A 19,211-nucleotide genomic window follows, 5' to 3' on the forward strand; every position below is an offset into this window, starting at 1 on the left:
ATCCAACACTATTCTTCTTTCATTTTATTGATCCACATGAACATGAAAAGCTGAACAAAACAAAATCCTAAACAGAAACTAATAAAAACTAAGCAACTTGCCCGGAATAGGAATGAAAACTAATTGCGGTTAAAAAAACACAACTAAAACCAAAATAAACATCAAGTATAATAGAAAATACAAAACTATTATCGTCCCGAGGCCGGTTAATTTTTTTTTTTCAAATTCATGACTAGAACTAAAATATGAATTTCTCACTGTAATAAAGGAAAGGAGTTGAGCATCTCAATCAAAAGGTACATACTAGAATAGAATTATCATTGATGCATAAACTCATAAAGTCTGCTCAAATAGAAGGTGAGAACTTCACGGATCATTGCTCATCTCCCCAAGACACTCAGAAGTCTCAACAGAGACTCTTTGGCGACTGACTGAGCAGGCAACAGGGCTCTCGCCAGAGTGGATTTTTCTTGTGTGTGTTTGTAATTGTTTCTTTTGAGAGAATTTTTGGCCACAAACTGAGCATGAGAAAGGTTTCTCACCAGTGTGGACTCTTGTATGACTTTTTAAGCTTCTCTTCACTGAAAATGTTTGGCCACAAACTGAGCATGAAAAAGGTTTCTCACCAGTGTGGATTCTTGTGTGCCTTTTTAAGCCTTGTTTCAGAAAAAATGTTTGGCCACAAACGGAACATGAAAAAGGTTTCTCGCCAGTGTGGAGTATTGCGTGCTTCTTTAAGTTTTGCTGGCAAGCAAATGTTTGGCCACAAACTGAGCATGAAAAAGGTTTCTCGCCAGTGTGGATTCTTGTGTGCCTTTTTAAGTGTCCCTTCACTGAAAATCTTTGGCCACAAACTGAGCATGAAAAAGGTTTCTCGCCAGTGTGGGTTCTTGTGTGCCTGATTAAGCTTCCCCTCTGAGAGAATTTTTGTCCACAAACTGAGCATGAAAACGGTTTCTCTCCAGTGTGGATTATTTTATGTCTTTTTAAGGTTCCGTTGTGAGAGAATTTTTTGCCACAAACTGAGCATGAAAAAGGTTTCTCACCAGTGTGGATTCCTGTATGACGTTTTAAGGTTTGCTTCAGTGAAAATCTTTGGCCACAAACTAAGCATGGAAAAGGTTTCTCGCCACTGTGGGTTCTTGTATGGCATTTTAAACTTTCCCTGTTAGTGAATATTTTGCCGCAAACTGAGCATGAAAAAGGTTTCTCACTACTGTGGATTCCTGTATGACGTTTTAAACTTTCCCTGTGAGAGAATCTTTGGCCACAAACTGAGCATGAAAAAGGTTTCTCGCCAGTGTGGATTCTTGTATGACTTTTTAAGTTTCCCTTCTCAGAGAATTTCTTGCCACAAACTAAGCATGGAAAAGGTTTCTCGCCACTGTGGGTTCTTGTATGGCATTTTAAACTTTCCCTGTTAGTGAATATTTGGCCGCAAACTGAGCATGAAAAAGGTTTCTCACCAGTGTGGACTCTTGTATGACTTTTTAAGCTTCTCTTTTCTGAAAATGTTTGGCCACAAACTGAGCATGAAAACGGTTTCTCACCAGTGTGGATTATTTTATGTCTTTTTAAGGTTCCGTTGTCAGAGAATCTTTGGCCACAAACTGAGCATGAAAAAGGTTTCTCACCAGTGTGGATTCCTGTATGACGTTTTAAGGTTTGCTTCACTGAAAATCTTTGGCCACAAACAAAGCATGGAAAAGGTTTCTCGCCAGTGTGGGTTCTTGTATGGCGTTTTAAATCTCTATTTACAGAGAATTTATGGCCACAAACTGAGCATGAAAAAGGTTTCTCACCAGTGTGGATTAGTGTATGACGTTTTAAGTTTTCCTTCAGTGAAAATCTTTTGCCACAAACTGAGCATGAAAAAGGTTTCTCACCAGTGTGGATTATTCTGTGCGCATTTAAATGTCCACTCTGAGAGAATTTTTGGCCACAAACTGAGCATGAAAAAGGTTTCTCACCAGTGTGGGTTCTTGTATGGATTGTTAGACTTCCCTTATGACCAAATTTTTGGCCACAAACTGAGCATGAAAAAGGTTTCTCACCAGTGTGGATTACTGTGTGCGTTTTTAAATAATCCCTCCGTGAGAATTTTTGGCCACAATCTGAGCAGGAAAAGTTTTTCTTTCTTGTGTGGATTCTCATGTGTTGTTTCAAACTACTGCTATGAGCAAAGAAAAATCCACGCTGAGAATAATGCCTGTGTTTGTTTTGAAACTCATCAGCAGCAGGAATATCAGGAACATGTGACGACACGTCATCACTATCTGATGATGGTGGAGCTGCTTGTGATCCCCCACAGTGGTCTCCATCCCCGTCTCTGGTCATATGTTGACTAGAGCTGCAGCTTGGAAGCTCCGCCCCTTTGCTCACAGGAACACCAGTCAATGGCATCTTGCAGGTATCTTCGTCCTCCTCCTTTTTAATGTTGCAGTAGTCCTCTCCCTCCTCTTTAGTACAAGGCTGCTCCGACTCTTCCTCCTCTTTTTTAGTGCAAACAAACTTCTGCTCCATTTGTTCATTGAAGTGGTGGACCTCTTCGGCCACATCTTCCTCTTTAATGCGAGTGCGCTCTGGCTCCTGCTGCTTAGGACGAAGAGCTTCACTGATGTCTGCAAAACAAGACAATCACATTAACAATAAAAGTTACAGTTGAAGAGAAACTGCTCAAACCTGTACAAGACCTTTTTCAATCTAAAAATGACTTTGATAGAATTCTACTAAATATAAACACTGTAAGAAGATTCATAATAGACGTGTACCGACCTGCTCTATGCAACACAACATAAGGCTGCAGCCAAAGATCTTCCAGTCGTTGACGACTCCGGTCCTTTTCCTCCACGTACTTTGCTGTGGTCCTTACAGACATGATCACACTGCAACCACTGTCAGGACTAAGTAGGAACAGATGCACTGAAACAAAGAGGAGAAGACAACCAGTATTTAGGGTGTTTTCACACCTGGACCCTTTTAAAAGAACCAAAGTCAGGCCTCTTTAAGTGGACCAAAAAGTGGACCAAGAGTAAAAAAAACTGAGTTCTTTTAGTGTTCACATTGTGAGTGTATTTCAAAGCGGACCGAGTTCTCTTTCTGGTTCAGTTCAGCCTTGATGGGGCCTCAGTCCTCTTTCTGTTCACACTAGGTCCTCTAGAGCTCTCACACTCCCACTGCACTGCATTCTGGGTAGTTTTAAGTTGTTTTTTTCACTTTTATTCTGCATTGTATAGAAGTTCTATCAAAACCGGCTGCTTTCATTCTCTCAGAAAATTCTTGAAATACTTTCGCATTACGATGGGTCGTAAATAGTTGTGATTTAATGCTGTCGTCGTTCCAAATTTCCAAAAGACATTCCGTTTCGTCTTCTCCCCAAACTATGCCGCCTCAGAACTTTGAACGGCACATCCTTCTCTACGTTTACTAGTAGAACCACGACTTGCTGCTACCATACTTTGGATTCTCTGTTCTCTAGTTTTGTTTTTGCGCCTGCAGTCACGTGACCAATCTACGGAAAGGCACGGAGGTCACAATACAGTGCAAAAAGGCGAAGTGAACCCAGTGTGCTTTGTGTTCACAATGCACAGATTAGGTGAACCGTACCGTTGACTCTTTAGCGAACCGTACTGAGGTGGTCTCAGTACGGTTCGTTTTAAAGGGGTCTGAGTACGGTTGGCGTGTTCACATATGCACAATAAACGCTGAGTCATCGATCGTTCAGAGGGCTGAAAGGGACCAAGTCTGAAAACACCCTAAGTCTTGGTACGGGCAAGAAACAGCATGTGATGATGGCTGATTTGAGATCCAACATTGGTCGAGGATAAATACCATAAAGTTAGCACTGTGGTAGCTACCATGCTAATTGAAGCGGGACGCACATCTGTACTCTGACCAAGCAGTACTACTACGGTGCTAACATGATAACTTAGGTCCATAGTACTCATAACTTACCTCTCGTCGTTTCGGTTGTAGTGTAGCTAAGGTTAACGATTTACCACATAAGTTACGTGTTTATCTGCTGCAGCGGAATGGAAGGCGACAAGCTTCTGTTTCGGTGCTCACGTGCAGTCGATTTTACTTCCTGTTACGTAATGATGATGTCATTTGAGTGAGGTCCCGGACGCCCTCTAGCGGAAGACCGTGGGACGTTTTTATGTTGATGACATGCAAAGTTGGAGGCGAAGCACACTCACGTACTTGCCTGTACTTTGCAAAGATACGGCCCACTCGTTTTCACATCAAGCATAATAAATAAACGCACCCCAACTTTACAGCAAAAGCGTACATATTTGGATATTTAAATGTCTGTTTAAGTTATTTCAATGTGACTAGCGCACGTACAAGATTTCAGTATGAGTACTGTGAAGTAAACAACTCTTTAATGAAATGTCTTAATGCATCTCAAGTACATTTTAAAGTGTTATTAGCAAGGCAAAGTAACAAAAAAAAGTGGGATATCCAACACTATTTTTTTTTTCATTTTATTGATCCACATGAACATGAAAAGCTGAACAAAACAAAATCCTAAACAGAAACTAATAAAAACTATGCAACTTGCCCAGAATACGAAATAAAACTAATTGCAGTTAAAAAAAACACAACTAAAACCAAAATAAACATCAAGTATAATAAAAAATACAAAACTATTATCGTCCCGAGGCCGGTTAACTTTATTTTCAAATTCATGACTAAAACTAAAAGATGAACTTCTCACTGTAATAAAGGAAAGTTCAGCCTCTCAATTAAAAGGTACATACTAGAATAGAATTATCATTGATGCATAAACTCAAAACGTCTGCTCAAATAGAAGGTGAGAACTTCATGGATCATTGCTCATCTCCCCAAGACACTCAGAATTCTCAATAGAGACTCTTTGGCAACTGACTGAGCAGGACACAGGGTTCTCGCCGGAGTGGATTTTTTTTATGTGTGTTTTTAATCGTTCCCTCTGAGAGAATTTCTGGCCACAAACTGAGCATGAGAAAGGTTTCTCGCCAATGTGGAGTATTGCGTGCTTTTTTAAGTTTCGCCGGTAAGCAAATGTTTGGCCACAAAGTGAGCATGAAACGGTTTCTCGCCAGTGTGGATTCTTGTATGACTTTTTAAGTTTCCCTTGTCAGAGAATTTTTGGCGACAAACTGAGCATGAAAAAGGTTTCTCACCAGTGTGGATTCTTGTGTGTATTTTTAAATTATCCCCCCGTGGGAATTTTTGGCCACAATCTGAGCATGAAAAAGGTTTCTCGCCAGTGTGGATTCTTGTGTGCCTTTTTAAGTGTCCCTTCACTGAAAATCTTTGGCCACAAACTGAGCATGAGAAAGGTTTCTCACCAGTGTGGATTCTTGTATGACTTTTTAAGGTTCCCTTGTCAGAGAATTTTTGGCCACAATCTGAGCATGAAAAAGGTTTCTCACCAGTGTGGATTATTTTGTGCATATTTAAATGTCCCTTCTGAGTGAATGTTTGGCCACAAACTGAGCATGAAAAAGGTTTCTCGCCAGTGTGGATTCTTGTGTGCCTTTTTAAGTGTCCCTTCTCAGAGAATCTTTGGCCACAAACTGAGCATGAAAAAGGTTTCTCGCCAGTGTGGATTCTTGTGTGCGTTTTTAAGTGTCCCTTCTCAGAGAATCTTTGGCCACAAACTGAGCATGAAAAAGGTTTCTCGCCAGTGTGGATTCTTGTGTGCCTTTTTAAATGTTCCCTCTGAGAGAATCTTTGGCCACAAACTGAGCATGAAAAAGGTTTCTCGCCAGTGTGGATTCTTGTGTGCGTTTTTAAATGTTCCCTCTGAGAGAATCTTTGGCCACAAACTGAGCATGAAAAAGGTTTCTCTCCAGTGTGGATTCTTGTGTGTGTTTTTAAATGATCCCTCCGTGAGAATTTTTGGCCACAATCTGCGCAGGAAATGTTTTTCTTTCTTGTGTGGATTCTCATGTGTTGTTTCAAACGACTGCTATCAGCAAAACAAATTCCACAGCAAGAACATTGCCTATGTTTGTTTTGAGACTCATCATCAGCAGCATCAGGAACATGTGACGACACGTCATCACTATCTGATGATGGTGGCGCTGCTTGTGATCCCCCACAGTGGTCTCCATCCCCGTCTCTGGTCATTTGTTGACTAGAGCTGCAGCTTGGAAGCTCCGCCCCTTTGCTCACCTCATACTGACCCTCATCTAAACTCTTCACAGGAACACCAGTCATTGGCATAATGCAGGTATCTTCCTCCTCCTTTTTAATGTCGCAGGAGTCCTCTCTCTCCTCTTTAGTACAAGGCCGCTCCGACTCTTCCTCCTCTTTTTTAGTGCAAAGAATCTTCTGCTCCATTTGTTCACTGAAGTGGTGGACCTCTTCGGCCACATCTTCCTCTTTAATGCGAGTGCGCTCTGGCTCCTGTTGCTTAGGACAATTAGCTTCACTAATGTCTGCAAAACAAGACAATCACATGAACATCGAAGGTTACAATTAAAGGGAGACTGCTCAAACCTATACAAAACCTTTTTCAATTTGACAATGACTTTGATAGCATTCTACTAAATATAAACACTGGAAAAGGAATGATAATAGACCTGCTCTGTGCAACACAACATAAGGCTGCAGCCAAAGAGCTTCCAGTCGTTGACGACTCTGGTCCCTTTCCTCCACGTACTTTGCTGTGGTCATTGCAGACATGATCACACCCCAACCACTGTCAGGACTAAGTAGGAACAGACACACTGAAACAAAGAGGAGAAGACAACCAGTATTTATTTTACTGGCGAGTTTTTTAAAATAATCTAGAGCATGCCTGCAACCATCAGTGCTAATCCTCGACTTTGAGTATTCCCACAGTGCAGTATTAGTCTTGGTACGGGCAAGAACGAGCATGTGATGATGGCTGATTTGATATCCAACATTGGTCGAGGATAAAAATCATAAAGTTAGCACTGTGGTAGATACCATGCTAATAAAGGCGGGACGCACTTCTGTACTCTGACCAAGCAGTACCACTACGGTGCTAACATGACAACTTAGGTCCATAGTACTCGTAACTTACCTCTCGTCGTTGCGGTTGTAGTGCAGCTAAGGTTAACGATTTACCACATAAGTTACGTGTTTATCTGATGCAGCGGAATGGAAGGCGACAAGCTTATTTTCGTGCTCACGTGCAGTCGATTTTACTTCCTGTTACGTAATGATGATGTCATTTGAGTGAGGTCCCGTTCGCCCTCTAGCGGAAGACCCTGGGACGTTTTTATGTTGGTGACCAGCAAAGTTGGAGGCGAAGCACACTCACGTACTTGCCTGTACTTTGCAAAGATACGGCCCACTCGTTTTCACATCAAGCATAATAAATAAACGCACCCCAACTTTACAGCAAAAGCGTACATATTTGGATATTTAAATGTCTGTTTAAGAAATATCAATGTGACTAGACCACGTACACAGTAAGAGGTTGAGACTTCCATGAGTACTATGAAGTAAACAACTCTTTAATGAAATGTCTTAATATGCATCTCAAGTACATTTTAAAGTGTTATTAGCAAGGCAAAGTAACAAAAAAGAAAAATGGGGGAGGTCCAACACTATTTTTTTTTTTTTAGTTTTATGGATCCACATGAACACAAAAAGCTAAACAAAACAAAATCCTAAACAGACACTAATAAAAACTAAGCAACTTGCCCGGAATAGGAATTAAAACTAATTGCGGTTAAAAAAACACAACTAAAACCAAAATAAACATCAAGTATAATAGAAAATACAAAACTAGTATCATCCCGAGGCCGGTTAACTTTATTTTCAAATTCATGACTAAAACTAAAATATGAACTTCTCACTGTAATAAAGGAAAGGAGTTCAGCCTCTCAATCAAAAGGTACATACTAGAATAGAATTATCATTGATGCATAAACTCATAAAGTCTGCTCAAATAGAAGGTGAGAACTTCATGGATCATTGCTCATCTCCCCAAGACACTCAGAAGTCTCAACAGAGACTCTTTGGCAACTGACTGAGCAGGCAACAGGGTTCTCGCCAGAGTGGATTTTTTTTATGTGTGTTTTTAATCGTTCCCTCTGAGAGAATTTTTGGCCACAAACTGAGCATGAGAAAGGTTTCTCACCAGTGTGGATTCTTGTATGACTTTTTAAGCTTCTCTTCATTGAAAATGTTTGGCCACAAACTGAGCATGAAAAAGGTTTCTCACCACTGTGGGTTCTTGCATGACTTTTTAAGCTTTCTTTCAGACAAAATGTTTGGCCACAAACGGAACATGAAAAAGGTTTCTCGCCAGTGTGGAGTATTGCGTGCTTTTTTAAATTTTGCTGGTAAGCAAATGTTTGGCCACAAACTGAGCATGAAAAAGGTTTCTCGCCAGTGTGGATTCTTGTATGACTTTTTAAGTTTCTCTTCTCAGAGAATTTCTGGCCACAAATTGAGCATGAGAAAGGTTTTTCACCAGTGTGGATTCTTGTATGACTTTTTAAGGTTCCCTTGTCAGAGAATTTCTGGCCACAAACTGAGCATGAAAAAGGTTTCTCACCAGTGTGGATTCTTGTATGACTTTTTAGATTTCCCCTCTGAGAGAATCTTTGGCCACAAACTGAGCAGGAAAAAGGTTTCTCACCAGTGTGGATACTTGTATGTTTTTTTAAGGTTCCATTGTCAGAGAATTTTTGTCCACAAACTGAGCAGGAAAAAGGTTTCTCACCAGTGTGGATTCTTGTATGTTTTTTTAAGGTTCCATTGTCAGAGAACTTTCGATCACAAATTGAGCATGAAAAAGGTTTCTCACCAGTGTGGATTCTTGTGTGCCTTTTTAAGTGTCCCTTCACTGAAAATCGTTGGCCACAAACTAAGCATGGAAAAGGTTTCTCGCCAGTGTGGATTTTTGTGTGCCTTTTTAAGTGTCCCTTCACTGAAAATCTTTGGCCACAAACTGAGCATGAGAAAGGTTTCTCACCACTGTGGATTCTTGTATGACGTTTTAAGTGTTCCTTCAGTGAAAATCTTTGGCTACAAACTGAGCATGAAAAAGGTTTCTCACCAGTGTGGATTATTCTGTGCGTATTTAAATGTCCCTTCTGAGAGAATTTTTGGTCACAAACTGAGCATGAAAAAGGTTTCTCACCAGTGTGGGTTCTTGTATGGATTGTTAGACTTCCCTTACGAGGGAATTTTTGGCCACAAACAGAGCATGAAAAAGGTTTCTCACCAGTGTGGGTTCTTGTATGTTTTTTTAAGCTTTCCTTGGAAGACAATTTTTGGCCACAAACTGAGCATGAAAAACGTTTCTCGCCAGTGTGGATGTTTGTGTGCTTCTTTAGATTACTCATCTGAGAGAATTTTTGGCCACAAACTGAGCATGAAAAAGGTTTCTCACCAGTGTGGATTCTTGTGTGCATTTTTAAATGTGCCCTCCGTAAGAATTTTTGGCCACAATCTGAGCATGAAAAAGGTTTCTCGCCAGTGTGGATTCTTGTGTGCTTATTTAAATTTCCCCTCAGAGAGAATTTTTGGCCACAAACTGAGCATGAAAAAGGTTTCTTTCTTGTGTGGATTCTCATGTGTTGTTTCAAACTACTGCTATGAGCAAAAAAAATTCCACAGTGAGAACATTGCCTGTGTTTGTTTTGAGACTCCTCAGCAGCAGCATCAGGAACATGTGACGACATGTCATCATTATCTGATGGTGGAGCTGCTTGTGATCCCCCACAGTGGTCTCCATGGCCTTCTCTGATCATTTGTTGACTAGAGCTGCAGCTTGGAAGCTCCGCCCCTTTGCTCACCTCATGTTGACCCTCATCTAAACTCTTCACAGGAACACCAGTTACTGGAATCTTGCAGGTTTCCTCCTCCTTTTCAATGTTCCAGGAGTCCTCTCCTTCCTCTTTAGTACAAGGCTGCTCCAACTCTTCCTCCTCTTTTTTAGTGCAAAGAAACCTCTGCTCCATTTGTTCACTGAAGTGGTGGACCTCTTCGGCCACATCTTCCTCTTTAATGCGAGTGCGCTTTGGCTCCTGCTGCTTAGGACGAATAGCTTCACTGATGTCTGCAAAACAAGACAATCACATTAACAGTGAAAGTTCCAGATGAAGAGTAAAGGGAAATGTGCTTTTGGCAGTTTGCAAACATATTTTATTAAGGCTGCGTTAGACCTATATATAATCACATCAATATAATCTCCAGTAGTAGCTGTGCTTGTATGATCACATGATCAGCGTTAAAGGAAATGTGCAGGCAACTGCACGAAGTTGTTTTCTTCTAAGTGTTCTGCAAACGGGATGCATCATCGGTCAAGCGAGATCGGGACAGACGCGCAGCTGGCGAAAACATCTCGAGATAGGTGAGAAACGAGAATAACACCCATGTCCTTGTGGTTGAGCTTTGCGAGAAAGTCCCAACCACCAGAACAGCTGCACTCAGCAATAACATCCCGTGGGGAAGAGACGACCATCGAGCAATCATCACACAATGTTTTACATGTTTGAATATTCATATTGTGTTCCTTTACAACTGGGCAACCCGGAAGAATGTATTGTCTCTTGATGGGCACAAGAACACACGAGTTTTAGTGTGAGGGACCCGGGACCCAGGCGCCTGTATTAGCTTGCTTTGTCAGGAATAAACAATTGGTAAATGGGGTCTGATTGATCTACTGGTCTTCTCTCTGACAGAACGAACTCGCAAAATTGTTAGGTGCGCCAGTGTGTGGTTTAGGATAAAACAACTCATGTGTTAAGTGTTGATCGCAATTTGGAGTTAGATGAATAACTAGAATCCGCAGCGTAACAAGAGAAACTGCTCAAACCTATACAAGACCTTTTTCAATCTGACAATGACTGATGGAATTCTACTAAATATAAACACTGTAAGAAGATTCGTCATAGACGTGTACTGACCTGCTCTGTACAACACAACATATGGCTGCAGCCAAAGAGCTTCCAGTCGTTGACGACTCCGGTCCTTTTCCTCCACGTACTTTGCTGTGGTCCTTGCAGACATGATCACACTGCAACCACTGTCAAGCCTAAGTATGAACAGACATTAATTCACAAACTAAAACAAAGAGGAGAAGACAACCAGTATTTATTTTACTCGCCAGTTTTTTAGCATCATCGGGAGCATGCTTGCAACCATCACTGCTAATCCTCGACTTTTGAGTATTCCCACAGTGCAGTATTACTCTTGGTACGGGCAAGAACTAGCATGTGATGATGGCTGATTTGAGATCCAACATTGGTCGAGGATAAATATCATAAAGCTAGCACTGTGGTAGCTATCATGCTAATAAAAGCGGGCCGCACTTCCGTACTCTGACCAAGCAGTACAACTACAAATAACGGCGCTAACTTGTTAACTAAAGTCCACAGTCGTATTTACCTCTTTCGTCGTTGCGGTTGTTGTGTAGCTAATGTTACTGATCCGCCACATAAGTTGCTTGTTTATCTGATGCAGCGGAATGGAAGGCGAACAGCTTCTATTTCGGTGCTTATATGCAGTCGATTTTACTTTCTGCTACGTAATGATGACGTCATTTGAGTGAGGTCCCGGACGCCCTCCAGCGGAAGACCGTGGGACGTTTTTATGTTGTTGACCAGCAAAGTTGGAGGCGAACCACACTCACGTACTTGCCTGTACTTTGCAAAGATACGGCCCACTCGTTTTCACATAAAGCATAATAAATAAACGCACCCCAACTTCACAGCAAAAGCGTACATATTTGGATATTTAAATGTCTGTTTAAGTTACATCAATGTGATTAGAGCACGTACAAGGTAAGAGGTTGAGATTTCAATGAGTACTGTGAAGTAAACAACTTTTTAATGAAATGTCTTAATGCATCTCAAGTACATTTTAAAGGAAAGTAAATAATAAAGGAAAGGAGTTCAGCCTCTCAATCAAAAGGTACATACTAGAATAAAATTATCATTGATGCATAAACTCATAAAGTCTGCTCAAATAGAAGGTGAGAACTTCACGGATCACTGCTCATCTCCCCAAGACACTCAGAATTCTCAACAGAGACTCTTTGGCAACTGACTGAGCAGGCTACAGGGTTCTCGCCAGAGTGGATTTTTTTTATGTGTGTTTTTAATCGTTCCCTCTGAGAGAATTTTTGGCCACAAACTGAGCATGAGAAAGGTTTCTCACCAGTGTGGACTCTTGTATGACTTTTTAAGCTTCTCTTCACTGAAAATGTTTGGCCACAAACTGAGCATGAAAAAGGTTTCTCGCCAGTGTGGATTCTTGTGTGCCTGATTAAGCTTCCCCTATGAGAGAATTTTCGTCCACAAACTGAGCAGGAAAAAGGTTTCTCACCAGTGTGGATTCTTGTATGTTTTTTTAAGGTTCCATTGTCAGGGAATTTTTGGCCACAAACTGAGCATGAAAAAGGTTTCTCACCAGTGTGGATTCTTGTGTGCCTTTTTAAGTGTCCCTTCACTGAAAATCTTTGGCCACAAACTAAGCATGGAAAAGGTTTCTCGCCAGTGTGGATTTTTGTATGACTTTTTAAGGTTTCCTTGTCAGAGAATTTTGGGCCACAAACTGAGCATGAAAAAGGTTTCTCACCAGTGTGGACTCTTGCATGTTTTTTTAAGGTTTGTTTCAGACTAAATTTTTGGCCACAAACTGAACATGAAAAAGGTTTCTCGCCAGTGTGGATGTTTGTGTGCTTCTTTAGATTACTCATCTGAGAGAATTTTTTGCCACAAACTGAGCATGAAAAAGGTTTCTCACCAGTGTGGATTCTTGTGTGGATTTTTAACAGTTCCCTCCGTAAGAATTTCTGGCCACAAAGTGAGCATGAAAAAGGTTTCTCACCACTGTGGGTTCTTGTATGGATTGTTAGACTTCCCTTATGAGCGAATTTTTGGCCACAAACAGAGCATGAAAAAGGTTTCTCACCAGTGTGGACTCTTGCATGTTTTTTTAAGGTTTGTTTCAGACTAAATTTTTGGTCACAAACTGAACATGAAAAACATTTCTCGCCAGTGTGGATGTTTGTGTGCTTCATTAGATTACTCATGTGAGAGAATTTTTGGCCACAAACTGAGCATGAAAAAGGTTTCTCACCAGTGTGGATTCTTGTGTGCATTTTTAAATGTTCCCTCCGTAAGAATTTTTGGCCACAATCTGAGCATGAAAAAGGTTTCTCGCCAGTGTGGATTCTTGTGTGCTTATTTAAATTTCCCCTCTGAGAGAATTTTTGCCTACAAACTGAGCATGAAAAAGGTTTCTCACCGGTATGGATTCTTGTGTGAATTTCTAAATGATCCCTCCGTGAGAATATTTGGCCACAATCTGAGCATGAAAACGTTTTCTTTCTTGTGTGGATTCTCATGTGTTGTTTCAAACTACTGCTATGAGCAAAAAAAATTCCACAGTGAGAACATTGCCTGTGTTTGTTTTGCGACTCCTCAGCAGCAGCATCAGGAACATGTGACGACACGTCATTATTATCTGATGGTGGAGCTGCTTGTGATCCCCCACAGTGGTCTCCATGCCCTTCTCTGATCATTTGTTGACTTGAGCTGCAGCTTGGAAGCTCCGCCCCTTTGCTCACCTCATGTTGACCCTCATCTAAACTCTTCACAGGAACACCAGTCACTGGCATAATGCAGGTATCTTCCTCCTCCTTTTTAATGTTCCAGGAGTCCTCTCCCTCCTCTTTAGTACAAGGCTGCTCCAACTCTTGCTCCTCTTTTTGAGTGCAAAGAAACTTCTGCTCCATTTGTTCATTGAAGTGGTGGACCTCTTCGGCCACATCTTCCTCTTTAATGCGAGTGCGCTTTGGCTCCTGCTGCTTAGGACAAATAGCTTCACTGATGTCTGCAAAACAAGACAATCACATTAACAATAAAAGTTACAGTTGAAGAGAAACTGCTCAAACCTGTACAAGACCTTTTTCAATCTGAAAATGACTTTGATAGATCTCTACTTAATATAAACACTGTAAGAAGATTCATAATAGACGTGTACTGACCTGCTCTGTACAACACAACATAAGGCTGCAGCCAAAGAGCTTCCAGTCGTTGACGACTCCAGTCCTTTTCCTCCACGTACTTTGCTGTGGTCCTTGCAGACATGATCACACTGCAACCACTGTCAAGTCTAAGTATGAACAGACATTAATTCACAAACTAAAACAAAGAGGAGAAGACAACCAGTATTTATTTTACTCGCCAGTTTTTTAACATCATCGGGAGCATGCTTGCAACCATCACTGCTAATCCTCGACTTTTTAGTATTCCCACAGTGCAGTATTACTCTTGGGACGGGCAAGAACTAGCATTAGTGATGGCTGATTTGAGGTCCAACACTGGTCGAGGATAAATATCATAAAGCTAGCACTGTGGTAGCTATCATGCTAATAAAAGCGGGCCGCACTTCCGTACTCTGACCAAGCAGTACAACTACAAATAACGGCGCTAACTTGTTAACTAAAGTCCACAGTCGTATTTACCTCTTTCGTCGTTGCGGTTGTTGTGTAGCTAATGTTACTGATCCGCCACATAAGTTGCTTGTTTATCTGATGCAGCGGAATGGAAGGCGAACAGCTTCTGTTTCGGTGATCACGTGAGGTCGATTTTACTTCCTGCTACGTAATGATGACGTCATTTGAGTGAGGTCCCGGACGCCCTCCAGCGGAAGACCGTGGGACGTTTTTATGTTGTTGACCAGTAAAGTTGGAGGCGAACTACACTCACGTACTTGCCTGTACTTTGCAAAGATACGGCCCACTCGTTTTCACATCAAGCATAATAAATAAACGCACCCCAACTTTACAGCAAAAGCGTACATATTTGGATATTTAAATGTCTGTTTAAGTTACATCAATGTAATTAGAGCACGTACAAGGGAAGAGGTTGAGATTTCAGTATGAGAACTGTGAAGTAAACAAGTCTTTAATGAAATGTCTTAATGCATCTCAAGTACATTTTAAAGGAAAGTAAATAATAAAGGAAAGGAGTTCAGCCTCTCAATCAAAAGGTACATACTAGAATAGAATTATCATTGATGCATAACCTCATAAAGTCTGCTCAAATAGAAGGTGAGAACTTCACGGATCACTGCGCATCTCCCCAAGACACTCAGAATTCTCAACAGAGACTCTTTGGCAACTGACTGAGCAGGAAACAGGGTTCTCGCCAGAGTGGATTTTTCTTGTGTGTGTTTGTAATTGTTTCTTTTGAGAGAATTTTTGGCCACAAACTGAGCATGAGAAAGGTTTCTCACCAGTGTGGATTCTTGTATGACTTTTTAAGCTTCTCTTCATTGAAAATGTTTGGCCACAAACTGAGCATGAAAAAGGTTTCTCACCACTGTGGGTTCTTGTATGACTTTTTAAGCTTTGTTTCAGACGAAATGTTCGGCCACAAACTGAACATGAAAAAGGTTTCTCGCCAGTGTGGAGTATTGCGTGCTTTTTTAAGTTTTGCTGGTAAGCAAATGTTTGGCCACAAACTGAGCATGAAAAAGGTTTCTCGCCAGTGTGGATTCTTGTATGACTTTTTAGGTTTCCCTTATTAGAGAATTTCTGGCCACAAACTGAGCATGAGAAAGGTTTCTCACCAGTGTGGATTCTTGTATGACTTTTTAAGGTTCCCTTGTCAGAGAATATTTGACCACAAACTGAGCATGAAAAAGGTTTCTCACCGGTGTGGATTCTTGTATGACTTTTTAGATTTCCCCTCTGAGAGAAACTTTGGCCACACACTGAGCATGAAAAAGGTTTCTCGCCAGTGTGGATTCTTGTATGAAATGTTAGACTTCCCTTCAGAGAGAATTTTTGTCCACAAACTGAGCAGGAAAAAGGTTTCTCACCAGTGTGGATTCTTGTATGTTTTTTTAAGTTTCCCTTCTCAGAGAATTTCTGGCCACAAACTGAGCATGAGAAAGGTTTCTCACCAGTGTGGATTCTTGTATGACTTTTTAAGGTTCCCTTGTCAGAGAATATTTGACCACAAACTGAGCATAAAAAAGGTTTCTCACCGGTGTGGATTATTCTGTGCGTATTTAAATGTCCCCTCTGAGAGAATCTTTGGCCACAAACTGAGCATGAAAAAGGTTTCTCGCCAGTGTGGATTCTTGTATGACTTTTTAAGGTTTCCTTGTCAGAGAATCTTTGGCCACAAACTGAGCATGAAAAAGGTTTCTCACCAGTGTGGATTCCTGTATGACGTTTTAAGTGTTCCCTCTGAGAGAATTTTTGGCCACAAACTGAGCATGAAAAAGGTTTCTCACCAGTGTGGGTTCTTGTATGGATTGTTAGACTTCCCTTACGACCGAATTTTTCGCCACAAACAGAGCATGAAAAAGGTTTCTCACCAGTGTGGGTTCTTGTATGGTTTTTTAAAGCTCCACTCAGAGAGAATTTTTGGCCACAAACTGAGCATGAAAAAGGTTTCTCGCCAGTGTGGATGTTTGTGTGCTTCTTTAGATTACTCGTCTGAGAGAATTTTTGGCCACAAACTGAGCATGAAAAAGGTTTCTCTCCAGTGTGGATTCTTGTGTGCATTTTTAAATGATCCCCCCGTGAGAATTTTTGGCCACAATCTGAGCAGGAAAAATTTTTCTGTCGTGTGTGGATTGTCATGTGTTGTTTCAAACTACTGGTATGAGCAAAAAATAATCCACACTGAGAACAAAGCCTGCGTTTGTTTTTAGACTTATCAGCAGCAGCAGCAGCAGCAGCAGGAACATGTGACGACACATCATCACGATCTGATGATAGTGGAGTTGCTTGTGATCCCCCACAGTGGTCTCCATCCCCTTCTCTGATTATTTGTTGACTAGAGCTGCAGCTTGGAAGCTCCGTCCCTTTGCTCACCTCATGTTGACCCTCATCTAAACGCTTCACAGAAAGACCAGTCACTGGCATAATGCAGGTATCTTCCTCCTCCTTTTTAATGTTGTAGGAGTCCTCTCCCTCCTCTTTAGTACAAGGCTGCTCCGACTCTTCCTCCTCTTTTTTAGTGCAAAGAAACTTCTGCTCCATTTGTTCATTGAAGTGGTGGACCTCTTCGGCCACATCTTCCTCTTTAATGCGAGTGCGCTCTGGCTCCTTCTGCTCAGGACGAATAGCTTCACTGATGTCTGCAAAACAAGACAATCACATTAACAGTGAAAGTTACAGTTGAAGAGAAACTGCTCAAACCTATACAAGACCTTTTTCAATCTGACAATGACTTTGTTAGCATTCTACTAAATATAAACACTGGAAAAGGAATGATAATAGACCTGCTCTGTGCAACACAACATAAGGCTGCAGCCAAAGAGCTTCCAGTCGTTGACGACTCCAGTCCTTTTCCTCCACGTACTTTGCTATGGTCATTGCAGACATGATCACACCGCAACCACTGTCAGGACTAAGTAGGAACAGACGCACTGAAACAAAGAGGAGAAGACAACCAGTATTTATTTTACTGGCGAGTTTTTTAAAACCATCGCGAGCATGCCTGCAACCATCAGTGCTAATCCTCGACTTTGAGTATTCCCACAGTGCAGTATTAATCTTGGTACAAGCAAGAAGCAGCATATGATGATGGCTCATTTGAGATCCAACATTCGTCGAGGATAAATATCATAAAGTTAGCACTGTTGTAGCTATCATGCTAATAAAAGCGGGCCGCACTTCTGTACTCTGACCAAGCAGTACTACTACAAATAACGGCACTAACATGATAACTAAAGTCCACAGTCGTAATTTACCTCTTTCGTCGTTGCGGTTGTTGTGTAGCTAATGTTACTGATCCGCCTCATAAGTTGCGTGTTTATCTGATGCAGCGGAATGGAAGGCGACAAGCTTCTGTTTCGGTGCTTATGTGCAGTCGATTTTAATTCCTGCTACGTAAAGATGTCATTTGAGTGAGGTCCCGGACGCCCTCTAGCGGAAGACCCTGGGACGTTTTTATGTTGTTGACGAGTAAAGTTGGAGTTGAACTACACTCACGTAATTGTACTTTGCAAAAAATACGGCCCACTCGTTTGCATATATAGTATAATAATATATAATAATATTTATTATGTTGTTTATTTTTTATTTATTCATCGCTCTTATTTATTCATTGTTTGTCTTGTTTTTAATTTTTGTGTTGTTTACTTGTATGTATATTGTGTACAATGTCTCGTCACCGTGGGATAGTGGGAAAATAGCTTATATCAGCTGCACATGCCAGTGTGGGCCGAGTTTGATGGGTGATGAGTCTTTGGGGTGGGCGATTCGGTTTGTGTGGGGGCTGTTGTCTTCCATCCCGTCTTTCGGCCTTGGCGATCATCTTTGGCCAAGGCCTTGGCTGGCTCCCTCTGGCACCTGCTGGTTTTATCTCCACGTGACCTTCCTGTGAACATTCTTCTCCAATCTTGGACATACACTGTTGTACCTCATTCTTTCTTTGTTAGGCAAAATATTTCCCTCTGTGCAGAGCGTTCAGTAGCAATCAAAAACTGGCGTCTAGCATTAGTCAAAACATAAGATACAATCAAGTACTGAACGGTCAAGACGACTCTGGGCGTGTCCATGATTTAGGGAAAAAACATCAGGCATGCATTACACAGTTCCTTAAGGGTCATTAAGCTATTTAGGCAATATATCAAAAGTCATTTGTTATTTCAAAGTGCTCAGAAATATATATGAGATCATAAAGTTTATAAAAAACTTTCTCATTACCACGTATCAAAAATGACTAGTTATGTCTTCTTTATTGATTTGGTGTGTAGGTATAATTATATGCTTAAAATGTTTCTTTTATTTATTTAATATGTGAATATGCTTGTCTGCTTATGTACTTTATTCAATGAGGTTTGAGCATATCTGTTTTTGTAGCTAGGCAGGACTTTTTGTATTTCGACCCCATTCCTTTAGTATATTGTTAGAAACGTAATTTCGATCTCTTTGTATGTCTTGGCATGTGAAGAAATCGACAATAAAGCAGACTTTGACTTTTTGAAATCTGTTATATTACAACGAAAGACGTAAAGTCATATTCCTATATATGTATGAAGAGTCGAATGATTGAATAATAATAAATACTAAATATTATTTTAATTGTATTTCTTTTTTTTAAATAAAAGTGATTTTTTAAAAAATGTTTTAGTCTATCTCGTAGACGTTTAAGGGATAGACGTCTAATAAACTTTCACTTTTAGTCCTTTTTTAGCCGAGTTACAGCCTAGACGTCTAGGTAGCAAATATAGACAGCTTTTAGACCACAAAATGCTCACAG

General features: G+C 40.9%; 1 protein-coding gene and 2 pseudogenes across 8 annotated transcripts; all 3 read right to left on the reverse strand.

Moving 5' to 3' along the window:
- Positions 1-9: 9 nt before the first annotated feature.
- Positions 10-15,048, reverse strand: LOC137840485 (zinc finger protein 665-like). 8 transcript variants are annotated; one of them, XM_068651497.1, is made up of 3 exons: positions 11,365-11,956; positions 10,884-11,002; positions 10-2,621 (listed from the first exon to the last, which is right to left on the reverse strand). In XM_068651497.1, the coding sequence occupies exons 2-3, from the start codon at positions 10,984-10,986 to the stop codon at positions 367-369; spliced, it is 2,358 nt and encodes a 785-aa protein (XP_068507598.1). In that variant the 5' UTR covers positions 10,987-11,002; positions 11,365-11,956; the 3' UTR covers positions 10-366. The 8 variants fall into 8 exon arrangements, with proteins under 8 accessions (XP_068507598.1, XP_068507595.1, XP_068507597.1 ...); XM_068651494.1 differs by having other exon boundaries at positions 10,884-11,011; XM_068651496.1 differs by lacking the exons at positions 10,884-11,002; positions 11,365-11,956 and adding exons at positions 2,776-2,922; positions 7,040-7,175.
- On the reverse strand, positions 4,361-7,185 carry LOC137839589 (gastrula zinc finger protein XlCGF57.1-like; annotated as a pseudogene).
- Positions 15,049-15,494: 446 nt separating the features above from the next.
- Positions 15,495-19,138, reverse strand: LOC125972921 (gastrula zinc finger protein XlCGF57.1-like; annotated as a pseudogene).
- Between the last annotated feature and the right edge of the window lie 73 nt (positions 19,139-19,211).

Source organism: Syngnathus scovelli, chromosome 7 (assembly GCF_024217435.2).
Source record: "Syngnathus scovelli strain Florida chromosome 7, RoL_Ssco_1.2, whole genome shotgun sequence".
Lineage (NCBI taxonomy): Eukaryota > Metazoa > Chordata > Actinopteri > Syngnathiformes > Syngnathidae > Syngnathus > Syngnathus scovelli.